The following is a 13848-nucleotide window of genomic DNA, read 5'->3' on the forward strand; positions in this document are numbered from 1 at the left end:
CAATAGGCCAAAGGAGTGTGTTTTTCATGATGGGGCTCATTTTCGAGATGATACTCATCTCGTACATAGCCTCCAGAATGCCCACGGCCATACTGCCTGCCCTCCTTAAAGCCTGCGTCCCAGTCTGTGCGAATGATCTGGTCATCCAGACGCATTCCATTTATGTACCACATGGCATTTTCTGTATCTGCTCTTGAACAGTGTTCCACACAGCAGAACCCACATGCTGTTTTCTTCATTTTATACAGGCCCATGATGATTTTCTTTCTGTCACCACTTTTGCTGAAGAGTTCATAGATTTGTTCTTCAGTTGTATAAGAGGAAAGATTTCCAACATACGGTGTACAGCTTTCCTTCAGTAATTAACTTTTCCTGTTCTTCACTGTCACCCCAGCAGTGCTGGTCCTGTTACTGGCTCAGCTCAACATAGGAGTTTCTGTGCAGCACCTTCAGGAAGCCACCCAACATAGTGCACAATGTGGCCGAGGAGGCCGCCACTGTGAGAATCTTCTCTTGTGATTTGATGACTAACCTCAGTGTTGTGCTTGGATTCCTTTTTTCTTTTGTGTGTGTGTATCTATTGTAGATTTTTGGTTTGTAGTTACCATAAGGTTTTGATATAGCAGTCTGTATTTAAACAAGATTGTTTTAAGATGCTGATCTTTTAATTTCAAATGCATCTCCAATATCCTGCATTTGTACTCTCCTCTTCTTATGATTGCTGGTTTTATTTATTTTTTTTTTCTATTCTTTTTGCGGTATGCGGGCCTCTCACTGTTGTGGCCTCTCCCGTTGCGGAGCACAGGCTCCGGATGCGCAGGCCCAGCGGCCGTGGCTCACGGACCCAGCCGCTCCGCGGCATATGGGATCCTCCCAGACCGGGGCACGAACCCGTATCCCCTGCATCGGCAGGCGGACTCTCAACCACTGCGCCACCAGGGAGGCCCTGATTGCTGGTTTTGATATCACATTTGTGTGTGGATGATATCCTACCTTTACCAGTGAGCTTTTCCATTTGTAATTTTCTTGTTTCTACTTGTGGCCTTTTCTTTTCTACCTAGAGAAGCTCCGTTAGCATTTGTTCCAAAGCTAGTCTAGTGGTGCTGAATTCTCTTAGCATTTGCTTGTCTGTAAAGCTTTTGATTTCTCTGTTGAATCTGAATGAGAGCCTTGCTGGGTAGTATTCTTGGTTGTAGGTTCTTCCCTTTCATCACTTTAAATATATCATGCCACTCCCTTGTGGCCTGAAGAGCTTCTGCTGAGAAGTCAGCTGATAACCTTATGGGAGTTCCCTTGTATTTTATTTGTTGCTTTTAATATTTTTTCTTTGCCTTTAATTTTTGTCAGTTTGATTACTATGTGTCTCGGCTTGTTCTTCCTTGGGTTTATCCAGCCTGGGATTCTCTGCACTTCCTGGACTTGCATGACTGTTTCCTTCCCCACGTTAGGGGAGTTTTCAGCTATTATCTCTTCAAATATTTTCTCAGGTCCTTTCTCTCTCTCTTCTCCTTCTGGGACCCCTATAATGTGAATGTTGGGGTGTTTAATGTTGTCCCAGAGGTCTCTCAGACTGTCTTTGTTTCTTTTCATTCTTTGTTCTTTATTCTGTTCTGTGCCAGTGATTTCCACCATTCTGTCTTCCAGCTCACTTATCCGTTCTTCTGCCTCACTTATTCTGCTATTTATTCATTCTAGTGTATTTTTTATTTCAGTTATTGTATTATTCATCTTTGTTTGCTTGTTCTTTAGTTCTCCTAGGCCTTTGTTAAACATTTCTTGTATCTTTTCGATATGTGCCTCCATTCTTTTTCTGAGATCTTGCATCATCTTCACTATCATTACTCTAAAGTCTCTTCCAGGTAGGTTGTCCATCTCCACTTCATTTAGTTGTTCTTGTAGGTTTTTATCTTGGTCCTTCATCTGGAACATAATCCTCTGCTGTCTCATTGTGTCTAACTTTCTGTGATTGCAGTTTCTTTTCCTCAGGCTGCAGGGCTGTGGTTCTTATTGCTTCTGCTGTCTGCCCCCTGGTGGATGAGGCTAAGAGGCTTGTGCAGGTTTCCTGGTGCAGGTCCCTCTGGTGGACAGAGACATGTCAGAGGGTGTGTTTAGCAAGCAGCTGTGTGCTCAGGAAGACTTTAAGCTGCCTGTCTGCTGATGGGTGTGGCTGTGTTCCTGCCATGTTGGTTGTTTGGCATGAGGCATCCCAGCACTGGAGCCTACAGGCTGTTGGGTGGTGCCAGGTCTTGATGAGAAAATGGTGGCCTCTGGGATGGCTCACACCAATGAGTACTCCCCAGAACTACCACCGCCAGTGTCTTTGTCCCTGCAGTGAGCCACAGCTGCCCCCCGCCTCTGCAGGAGACCCTCCAATACTAGCAGGTAAGTCTGGCTTAGGCTTTTATGATGCCACTGCTTTTTCCCCTGGGTCCTGGTGCACACAAGAGTGGGGTTTCTGTGCCCTCCAAGAGGGGAGTTTCTGTTTCCCCCAGTCCTGTGGAATTCCTGCGGTCAAACCCTGCTGACCCTCAAAGCCAGATTCTTTGGGGCTCCTCCTTCTGTTGCCAGACCCCCAGGCTGGGGAGGCTGATGTGGGGCTCAGAACTTTCACTCCTGTGGCAGAATTTCTGTAGTAAAATTATTTTCCAGTTTGTGGGTCACCCACCCAGCAGGTATGGAGTTTGATCTTACCGTGGCTGTGCTCCTCCTACCGTCTTCTTGTGGCTTCTTCTTTGTCTTCGGATGTAGGATATCTTTTTTGGTAGGTTCCATCACTTTGGTTGATGGTTGTTCTGCAGTTAGTTGTGATCTTGCTGTTTTTGTAAGAAGAGATGAGCTCACATCCTTCTTCTCCACCATCTTGTCTCCACCTATAGATTTTCTACATAGGATTTGATAATGACTCTGTGAGTGTGTTGAGCGGGCAGGAAAGAGGAAGCCTTGGGGGATGAGTTACTCAGTAACCTGAAGACTGATGTTTGGTTCAGCCTAAAATTGTAATAGAAACGCTTATTAAGTGGAACCATACTCAATTGCCATTATTGTAGATCAAAAATAATTAAATGTAGGCAAATATGTATAGCTCAACATCATACATGCTAAGCACCCAGAAGGCAAAGATTTCATTAATTTATCTGGCTTTGGTTCCAATCAAGCAACAACTATTTATTGAATATTTATGTGCAAGAGTCTCAGTACAAAGAAAAGAAAAAACAAAATCCTGCCTTCAAGAAGCACACATTCCTAGTTCAGATAAGCCATGGATTGTTAAATGCTAATGTGAAAAATGATGCTTTCATTGGGGGAATACCTGAGCAAATGCTAAGTGAATAGGCCAGACCAAGTGTGATGGGGCTTCAGAGAAAAGAAAAGATCATTTGGGGCTAAAATAACATGTAAAAGATGAGACATATGAATCAAGCAAAATATGACACAATGAAGGAGGAATGATCAGGCAGGGCATAAAGATGGGAGACATCAAGATGTATTTTGCACATCCAATTTGAACGAGGGAAGTTCAAAAACAAGGTTAGAAAGATGAATTAAGGCAGCTTACAATAAGCTTCAGTGTCTTTTATTCAGCTGAATCTGTTGAATGAAATAATAAGCAGCTAGATACCAGAGCAAATGGAAAATATATACAAAAGACGTTGTAGCCAGAGTTTACCTATGCAACTGAGGCACAGAAAAGTTAAGTAACTTTCCCAAGGTCACACAACTAATCAATGGTAGTCTGACCTTAAGCCCAAGGCAGTCTGGCAGTAAAGTCCCACTATTAAGCACCATGATCCAAGAGACACGTATACATAGGTCCACACAAAAACTTGTGTTTATTCATAGCAGCATTATTCATAATAGCCAAAAAGTAGAAACAACCCAAATGCCCATCAACTGATGAATGGGTAAACAAAATGTAATATAGCCATACAATGGCATATTATTCAGCCATAAAAAGGAATGAATCATGCCACAACATGGATGAACCTTGATAACATTACACTAAGGGAAGGAAGCCAGTCACCAAAAAAGAATATATATATATATACACACACACACACACACAGAGAGAGAGAGGGAGAATGATTCCATTTGTGTGACATTTCTAGAATAGGCAATTTCATAAAACAAGAAAATAGATTGATTAGTGGTTGCCTGGGGCTGCAGGAATAGGTAATGGGGAGTAACTGCTAATAGGAATGGAGTTGTGGGTTTTTTACAGGGGATGAGGTAATGAAAATGTCCTAAATTTAGACTTTGTTTATGGTTGCATGATTATACTAAAAAAAAACCCACCAAACTATAAAACTTAGATGAGTAAATTTTATGGTATGTGAATTATATCTCAAAAAAAGGCATAAACAAATTTTAAGTGTGTAAGATGACTACAGGTTATAGTATATGCAGTGATACCCAGGAACCATGGGGAAAAGTGAGAGTCAGATACATAGACCTGGAGCTTGTGAACCGTCAGTGCCAGATCTGTGGATGTGACAAGTCCCATGGGAGTCCTTCCATGAGAAACAAAATATGGAAACCAGTGACAGCTTGTTCTGCTGCCAGGGAGCTGACAGTTCTGTTAGCAACTTATATTCTACAGATTCCAGCCCTACTCCAGGTTAGACTGTTGGCTTTCTAGCTGGCCCAAACACGTTAGCATCAGCTGATAAGGATGTACTAAATTTGTTTTGTTTTGCTTTTGTTCTGCAGTTTTTGAAGAGCCGGAAGATCCAAGCAACAGGTCGTTTTTCTCTGAAATCATCTCTTCGATTTCGGATGTGAAGTTCAGCCACAGTGGGAGGTATATCATGACCAGAGACTATCTGACGGTCAAAGTTTGGGATCTCAACATGGAAAACCGCCCCATCGAGACTTACCAGGTATGGACCACCACCCACTAGTACGTAGACTGGGCACTTCTTCAAGGGTTCCAAATCAGCCCCTGCCTGCAAAGGCTTACAAAGCAGAAGAATAAAAGACATGTTGAGCAAGTTGAACATCCAGAAATAGCAGGTAGACAGTTAAGTGTAAGTCTGGATAGATCTAGCCTAGAGGAAAGGTCAAGAACCATGCCCTGAGGCCCCAGTGTTTACAGGCTGGGGAGAGGAAACAGATTTGGCAAGATAGACTGCAGAAAGTGCCAGTGAGGTAGGATGGAAACTGAGAGGAGTCCTGGAAGCCAAGTGAAGAAACTGTCTCGAGGAGGAAGAAGTCACCAACTGCCGTATGCTGTTGCTGAATCAAAGAAGGACTGAGAAATGGCCAGCTGGATTTAGTAACATGGAGATGATCAGGCACCTTAATGAAAGAGTTATAGGTGAAGTGGTAGGAATGAATGTCTGATTGGAGTGGGTTCAAGAGAGACTGTAACTAGAGCATGGGAAATGTAGTGAATTTTTTTTTAATTTATTTATTTAAGTTATTTAATTTTGGCTGCTTTGGGTCTTCATTGTTGCGTGGGCTTTCTCTAGTTGCAGTGAGCAGGGGGCTACTCTTCTTTGTGGTGCGCAGGCTTCTCTTGTTGCGGAGCACGGGCTTAGTTGCTCTGTGGCACGGGGGGTCTTCCTGGACCAGGGCTTGAACCCGTGTCCCCTGCATTGGCAGGCAGATTTTTAACCACTGCACCACCAGGGAAGCCCTGTAGTGAAATTTTGAAAGAGATTTTGTTCTGAAGAGGAATAGAGAAATGGGGTAGTAGCTGGAACGGAATGCAGGATTGAGGAAGTCATCACAGCTTGTTTTATGCTGATAGGAGTAAGCTCGTAGAGAGGGAGATAATTAATTGAAGCAGTCAACTTCTCAAGGGAATAGATTCCACTGCAGAATTGGACTTAGATGAGGTGGGCAATTCATCCATCAAAGGAAAGAGAAAAGAGTAAATAGCTACAGATGCAGTAGGTTTGCCAATTTTGTGATGGGAACATACAGATGGTTTCTTCTTATTGCTTCTATTTTCCAGTAAAATAAGAAGCAAGGTCATTAGCTGAGTGAGAAGGAAAAGTGTAAAACTCGTCTAAGAGAGTGAATTGACTAGGGCAGTATGGTAGGGTTGCTCAGGGATCCACTTGAGGTTTCTATTATTGATTTAAATTGAGACTAATCTGTGTGATTGTGTGTTTTTTCCCAGCCACATTCACCTGCTTGGTATAGGTAAGGAAGAGCAGAAAGTTAGATATAACCAGTGATGGGGTTTTGCCAAGGGAGTACAATGGAAGGAGGGAGAAAAGCAAGTGTGTTGAAGGTATCTATTAAGGGAGTGATTGATTGATTGGAATGATGGATAGCTGAATCTAAGGTAGGTTATAAGGGGAATGAAGAATTGATAGGATCAAGATACTAAAGGGCATGAACTAAAATGATAGGAAGTAGCAAGAGTGATACTTACTAAACAAATACAGTTATAGTAATGACAAGGCTTATAATATGACCCAGAAAGCAAAGGACAAAACGCACTGAAAATGATGAGGCCAAGTAACCAAGAGTCCAGAGTATTTGAATCGCTAAGCATGATGGCAGGGATGGCGAAGGAAGAGAGATTGAGGTGCTAGAGTGGCTTCCAGGAATGGGGTAGAGGGGCTGAGAACTGTTGCTGACTGTAAGAAGGATGGGTAGCAGGAAGTCACGTGGGATGGCATGACTTGGAAGGAGCTGAGGACCCGAGACAGGAATGATGACTGTCCTGAGCAGCACAGAGCCCACCCACCTTGGCACATGGGGGCAGAAGTCCAGCTGCCACGTGAGTTGCCTCAGGAGAAGCAGGAAACGTTGAGAGAGGAGGTTGAGGACACTGAGGACTTTGATGGCTGACCGTGAAGCTGTAAAAAGGTTTGGGGGCCAGAATTCAAGACCACAGATGTGGTCGAGGTAGTTTGGTTACCCCTGTGGTTCAAGTAGCATCCCCTGTGTGTTTGCGTTCTCATTGTCCCCCACATGCTGCCCTCAGGCTCCCGCTCACAGCCCTCATCTTCAGCACAGGGCTAGAGCAAACAGGAGTGTCCCCCTCCAGCTGTGCAGTCAAACCATCTGGTGTTACATCCCTTAGTACGAAAGCGATGGCAGTGGGAACTAGAACCTGACAGGGATGTGGCCTGCTGGAGAGCCGTGCTTAGAGAAAAGTAGATTAGGCTATATGATACAGTATATAAACTTAAGTAGTAATTACTACTTTTATTTTAGGGAAAGACTTTTAGAACAAAGCTAGCTAGCTGTGACATGAAATCATCAGCATTTTAAGATCATGGTTCTCAAACCATGTTTACCTAGTAGAACACTGAGCAAGAGCTCTCATAGCCCATTATTGAAATTAAATACTACAAAAATTATTTAACTTATTTTAGATGACATATTTCAAAGCAATTTAGTTAAGTTTATATCCTGTATCAGATGGTAATATAGTATATCAAAGATGGTAAACAAACTGAGTGAGTGAGTGTGTGGAACACTGTTGAAAAAAATTGTAAGGACTGGTCCCGTGGGAAGGAATTCCATCATCAATTACTACTGCCTTCCCTGGGCAGGGAGACAGGTGATAGATACTCTTACGTGATTGCTACATGAACATACTCTTTTGTATCTTCATACATCCATCAACTGATCTCAAGCATGTTTCTGGGAATAAGAAGCTGTAGACTTAAGTATGATGAGCTATGTTCACGTTTTCCTATAGAACAGGGGTTGACAAACTGACCTGTGGAGCCAAATCCAGCCCCCCATCTGTTTTTGTAAAAGCAGTTTTATTGAAATACAGCCACACCTGATCATTTACCTATTACCTATGGCTGTTTTCATGCCACAACGGCAGAGTTGGGTCGTCGTGACAGACACCACATGGCTCACAAAGCCTAAAATATTTACTGTGTGATCCTTTACAGGAAAAGTTTATCAACCACTGAAATAGGAGAACAAACCAACAGAGTTTAATCGTGCTAGGCCTCACAGTGGTCTATCAACTATACAATAGCAGGCTCCCACAAGTACATGATTTGAGAACCACTGTGTTGGGAGACTCAGCTTAGTGTCAGGAAGGCCATCCCCAAGCTCATAGGAACACAGCATAGAAACAATTTTTGCAACATGAAGAGAGAAGCATCAAATAGGACCACAAGTCAAGTTTTCCCTCACTCTGCTCTCTAGATGTTTGTTTCTCATGTCTGTATCTTACCTTTTTCTCTCCTCTGATGGGTAAAAAGTCCATCTTCTCTGCCTACGTTTTTTTTTTTTTTTTTTTTTACAACAGAATATATATGCAACATACCTTCATAGTGTAATAGATCATCTTTTCCTGTAGAGGCCCTCAGTTGGAGGTAATCAGGAACCTCCCAGAACTGCTCCATACTGTTGGTAGGAATGTAAACAGGTACAGCCACTATGGAGAACAGTCTGAAGGTTCCTTTAAAAACTAAAACTAGAGTTACCCTATGATCTGTCAATCCCACTCTCAGGAATATATCCAGAGAAAACCGTAATATGAAAAGATACATGCACCCCGATGTTCACTGCAGCACTATTTACAATAGCCAAGACATGAAAGTGACCTAAATGTCCATCATCTGTCGATGATGAATGGATAAAGAAGATGTGATACATATATATATAATGGAATATCAATAAGCCTAGAAAAGAATGAAATAATGCCATTTGCAGCAACATGGATGGACCTAGAGATTATGATGCTAAGTGGAGTCAGTCAGAGAAACACAAATATCATAGGATATCGCTTATTTGGGGAATCTAAAATATGACACAAATGAACTTATCTACAAAACAGAAACAGACTCCAGAGAACAGACCTGTGGTTGCTAAGGGGGAGAGGGAGTGGGGGGTAGGGATGGATTGAGAGTTTGGGATTGACATATACACACAGTACTATATATAAGATAGATAACCAGCATGGACCTACTGTATATATAGCACAGGGAACTCTACTCAATATCATGTAATAACCTATGCGGGAAAAGAATCTGAAAAAAATTATATATATATATGTGTGTATAAGGGAATCACTTTGCTATACACCTGAAATTAACACAACAAACATTTTAAATCAGCTAAACTTAAAAAAAAAAAAAGATGGTGCATCAAATAAATAAATAAATAAAAAGTCTCAGGAAAATTATGAAAAAAAAAATGCTCCATAACAGATAAGAGGAAGCAGTAGGGGGAGATAAGATTGAAAATAGGATCAATTTTGCCTGTCTTTTTCCTCCAAAAAGTAGTAGATCTTGAATACGAGGATAATAAATTTGGCTCCCCTTGCCCACTGCACTAATTCCATCTTGACATCCTTCCCCTTCAGAAGCCCCACTCCTCTTCCTCTTCTCCCTCTATTACACAGAACTTGGAAGCAAGTCAATGATAAAATCAAGGAGAGGCAAGAATCAGGCTTGCTTTCTAGAAAAGAGATGGATTCTTGAGGTCAGGGTCCTCCAACCATCAGAAGAAAAGTTCAACCCCCAATTTATGCCCTTACCTCCACCATCCCTTTCTTCCACGGAAATAGTCTGTGCTGATTTGGGAGAGGGGGAATTATAGTCAAGACCAGGGTTAGGCAAACCATGACTCAGAGGCCAATCCTGTCTGCCACCTATCTTTGTAAATAAAGTTTTATTGGAACACAACTCCCACTCATTTGTTTATGTATTATAGCTGCTTTTGCATGACAAGGGTAGAGTTGGGTGGTTGCTCTATGGCCCACAAAGAATAATTATTTACTATCTGGGCCTTTATAGAAAAAGTTTGTCAAGACCTGGAATCAGCTCTCTCTTTGGCCCAGGACTCTCTTCTGCTTTGCTCAAGGATTCTTAATGATAACTAGAGATCTTCAACAAGCAGAAATGGCCCTACAAAAAAAATCGCCTTCCAGATCAGATCTGAGCCACTTCCAATTGCACAAAAGGTGGAGGAAGGGAAGGACAATGACTTAATTTATAGCAGAGTTCCCAAGCTCAAGACACAAGCCTCGCCCTTACATCCCATTACCTAACAAAGCCAAAAGCCCAGCTGCAGATGGATTCTCTTGTCACTATAGCACTGAAGCAGATACCCTGACAAGGCCCAGAACTGTTTGGGAACAAGAGAGTAAAGGTGGAGGAAATTAATTTGCAGACTTAGAAATCCTTACACTGTCCAAATAGCTCAGAGAGCTTTTCAAATACCCAGAACATCTAATGGAACAAGGAATGAATCTGACCTCATTCCTCTGCCCAGTGCTAAGCACACAGCTGAGCCTCTGAGCTCAGCATCCAACAGAACTCTGGGGTCAAGGGAGGAGAGGGGCCTAGGCTGCAGGAAAAGGGAGAGTGAACCATCACTGTCCATCTAAACAAAGTCAAACAGTGCTTTTCCTAACGTCCCTCTGCCTTCACCCAATTTTAGCTCCCTCTCGGCCTCACCTCAGTTCCCAGCTCCTGTCTAGGACTGAGACCCCACGTAAGGCGAGGCCAATGAGGCAGAACCAGTGGGAGGTAGATTGCTAGAGAAGGCAAAAGTGTGTGTGTGCTCCAGATCCCGGGTTCACTTCCCATTCTGTCATTTCCTTTCCCATGTGATCTCGGACAAATGGTGTCATACCCGGTACTTCATCCTCTGTTAAAGCGAAGAGAATGACAACACCTACATCCTAAGATGATGTTAGAGATGAAATAAGAGTCTATGGATAAAGTGCCTGGCTAATAATAACAAGCTGGCATATTATGTATGCCTGTTATAATTACCAGTCCCTATGACAGAGCTCAGGAAGAATTCAAAATTGTACCCGGATTACTACCCTCCAAGCCCTCATCCTCTGCCTATTTGCCATCTTCACCTGAGTTGCTGAATGCAGCTGGAGAAAAACACCCCAATCATGCTGACCAGATGCATTTAAAATTCACATCCAACAACTTCAAGCGGCCCTCGGCGCCTTCCAGAAACCCTGCACTGTTTCCCAGCTACCCCCTCCCCTTCCTCACTCTCAGCTCATAACCTTGCTTCTTATTTCACTGAAAGATAGAAGCAAGAGAAAACTGCTGCATACTCCAGGGCTGTGCCACGCACATCACATCAGAGTCTACTGGATGAGCTCCCTTTGCATAGACATCTCCAAATTATAGATCCCCAAAATGAACGTGGCAACTCCATCTTTCCACTTGCTCAAGAGAAAGATGCAGGAGCCCTCTTTGACTCCTGTTTTCCTCTCCACACTTCAGTGGATCCATCCCCAAGACCCATCAGCTCTCCTTCCAAACATGTCGAGAATCTGACCACCTCCCACCACTGCCCGCTCTGGTCCAAGCCGTCATCTATCACCCAGGTTGTACCTAGCCTCCCTGCCTTTGGCCCTGCAGGCTTACACTCTTTCACGACACAGCAGGCTCAGCATCCTTTCTGTGAAGTCTTTCACATCACTCAGAGTAAGGGGCCTACGGGAACTGGTGAGCACACGCTGAGGCCTCCACACTCTGCTCGTTGCCACCCTCCACCGCACTGCCTCCAGGACTCCTGCCTCTGGGCCTTTACATTTGCTGTTCCCCATGCTTGGAAAGCCTTTCCCCCAGATACCACTGAGGTGCCTTCATTTCTTTCAGGCTTCTGCTCCAATATCGCCACCTCAGGTGAACCCTTGACTACTCACCCTGTATAAAATAATACTCCCACTCCCTTTTTCCATGTTTTTTTCTCTATATCTTTATCACCAACCATCTAAAATATCTTATATATTTACTTGGTTATACAGTCTCTTCCCCAACACTAGGAGGAAAGCACCCCCAGGGGTATTCTGTTCATGGGTCTCTCCCAACCACATAGCAGGCATTCAATAAATATTTGTCGAATAAAAAGCTGAATGAACGGTGTCCTCTAAAGCAGCTTAGAAAATGGGACTCTCCCGCTTAATGGGCCCTGCTCTATGCCACCATCTATGTAAGCAAGCTTGTTTAATCCACACTAGCTGTGTAAGCAGCTCACCGACTCATCTTAATGTCCCAAGGCTGAAAAGGGCCACACCTGGGTTCAGATCTGAGACCATCCGATTCAAGCCACATTTACACTGAAAGAATTAACAGCTCACATCCAAAGAGGAGCTTCACACAGAGAAATCATTTTTAAAAATAATAACACCCTTTGGGCTTCCCTGGTGGCGCAGTGGTTGAAAGTCCACCTGCCGATGTGAGGGGCGTGGGTTCGTGCCCCGGTCCGGGAAGATCCCACATGCCGCGGAGCGGCTGGGCCCGTGAGCCATGGCCACTGAGCCTGCGCGTCCGGAGCCTGTGCTCCGCAACGGGAGAGGCCACAACAGTGAGAGGCCTGCGTACCGCAAAAAAAAAAAAAAAAAAAAAAAAATAATAATAATAATAATAATAACACCCTCTTAATGTGTCCTCCCCCCCAACCAGGTTCACGACTACCTCCGCAGCAAGCTGTGCTCCCTCTACGAAAATGACTGCATTTTTGATAAATTTGAATGTGTGTGGAATGGGTCAGACAGGTAAGAAAGGTCTGTGTGGCTGGGAACTTTCCAAAGGTGGTCCCTCTCCTTGCAAAGGCCCTGGGCTGTGTATCCTAAGCAAGGTGCAACCAAAGGGAGATCAAAATCAGCCCCGAGGCCTGGCAGAGACGCACTGTGTGGACCACTGGATGACCCTTGAGGCAGGCCTGGAAAGGAGGGAGGGATGAGTGACACCCTTGACTCCTCTTTCAGGACTGGCTCAGGTGACCACTTAACCTCAAGAAAATCCTACCTTGGGCCTTCCCTGGTGGCGCAGTGGTTGAGAGTCTGCCTGCTGATGCAGGGGACACGGGTTCATGCCCCAGTCCAGGAAGATCCCACATGCCGCGGAGCGGCTGGACCCGGGAGCCATGGCCGCTGAGCCTGCGCATCCGGAGCCTGTGTTCCGCAACGGGAGAGGCCACAACAGTGAGAGGCCCGTGTACTGCAAAAAAAAAAAAAAAAAAAAAAAAAGAAATTCCTACCTTGTACACACAAGACACTCCCAGAGCTGGGTCAACATGCCTAAAATGAAGCTCCACCAGCAAATTTCCAGCATGAATAGTTCAGATGACTGCAGAGTGTGCTTTCTAGATGGAAAATTATTCCTTGAAGCTTCCAGTATAGACCTGGCCAAAGGCCCTGGTGGTTCATTAACCGAATTCTACTCGGCCTCATTTATCACATGTCCTAAAAGTGATTTATGACTGTTTTAAGGCCTTTGATTTCAACAGTACTTCCTATTACCTCCCCTTAGTTTCTTTTTGGTTTGACAAATACTACAGATGACTCTCTGATTTCCTGGAGAAGTAAGCACAGGCTACCAGGGGCTGTTCCTCAATGAAGGCGGCATCAGCAGTAGTGTTTGGAAGCAGGGAAATTCTATCACGGCAAAGCACTCAGAGAGTCGAGCTCTTAGTGAGTGCAGGCTCTTCCTCTGTGACCCTTGTTGGGCTTTTTTTTTGTCAGTGATCCAAAATCAGCCTTCCACTTAGGCCTGGAAGGAATCACCACGTGGCAGAGGACGCATGTCACACTGCCCAGTAGGTAGAGGGCAGAGCAACTGTGACATATTAACAAAGGCCGTCGAGGGGAACAGAAGCTAGCCCAGCCCTATTATTTTATTTACTTTCATTTCCAGCTGTCATTTATTCATTGTTTATTAAGAATAGGATTTTTTTAATACTTGTGGTTGTTATTGTTCCAGTTTCCCTCCTATCTTAACCAAGATTCAAAAACTGTACTTACTAGGTACTTTCACACACATCATGTTTTTTAATCCCGACCACAATCCATCAAGATTGTTTTCACCATCCCCATTTTCCAGTTGAGGAAACTGAGGCTCAGCCAGATAAAGTAATCTGCCCAAGCTCATGAACTAGTAAGCA

The 13848-nt window shown here is 43.9% G+C and overlaps 1 protein-coding gene across 4 annotated transcripts in view; it reads left to right on the forward strand.

Annotated features, from left to right (window-relative positions):
• Positions 1-13848, forward strand: part of PPP2R2B (protein phosphatase 2 regulatory subunit Bbeta) — a gene marked incomplete at both ends in the record, with an annotated part of 456792 nt that overhangs the window by 441223 nt on the left and 1721 nt on the right. For all 4 annotated transcript variants that reach the window (XM_082622565.1, XM_082622564.1, XM_082622566.1 and 1 more), the window contains 2 exons: positions 4708-4877; positions 12369-12460. In XM_082622565.1, the coding sequence (XP_082478691.1) occupies positions 4708-4877; positions 12369-12460 (262 nt within the window). The remainder of the gene's footprint in view (positions 1-4707; positions 4878-12368; positions 12461-13848) is intronic.

Source organism: Mesoplodon mirus (genome assembly GCF_964341445.2).
Source record: "Mesoplodon mirus genome assembly, chromosome: 5".
NCBI lineage: Eukaryota > Metazoa > Chordata > Mammalia > Artiodactyla > Ziphiidae > Mesoplodon > Mesoplodon mirus.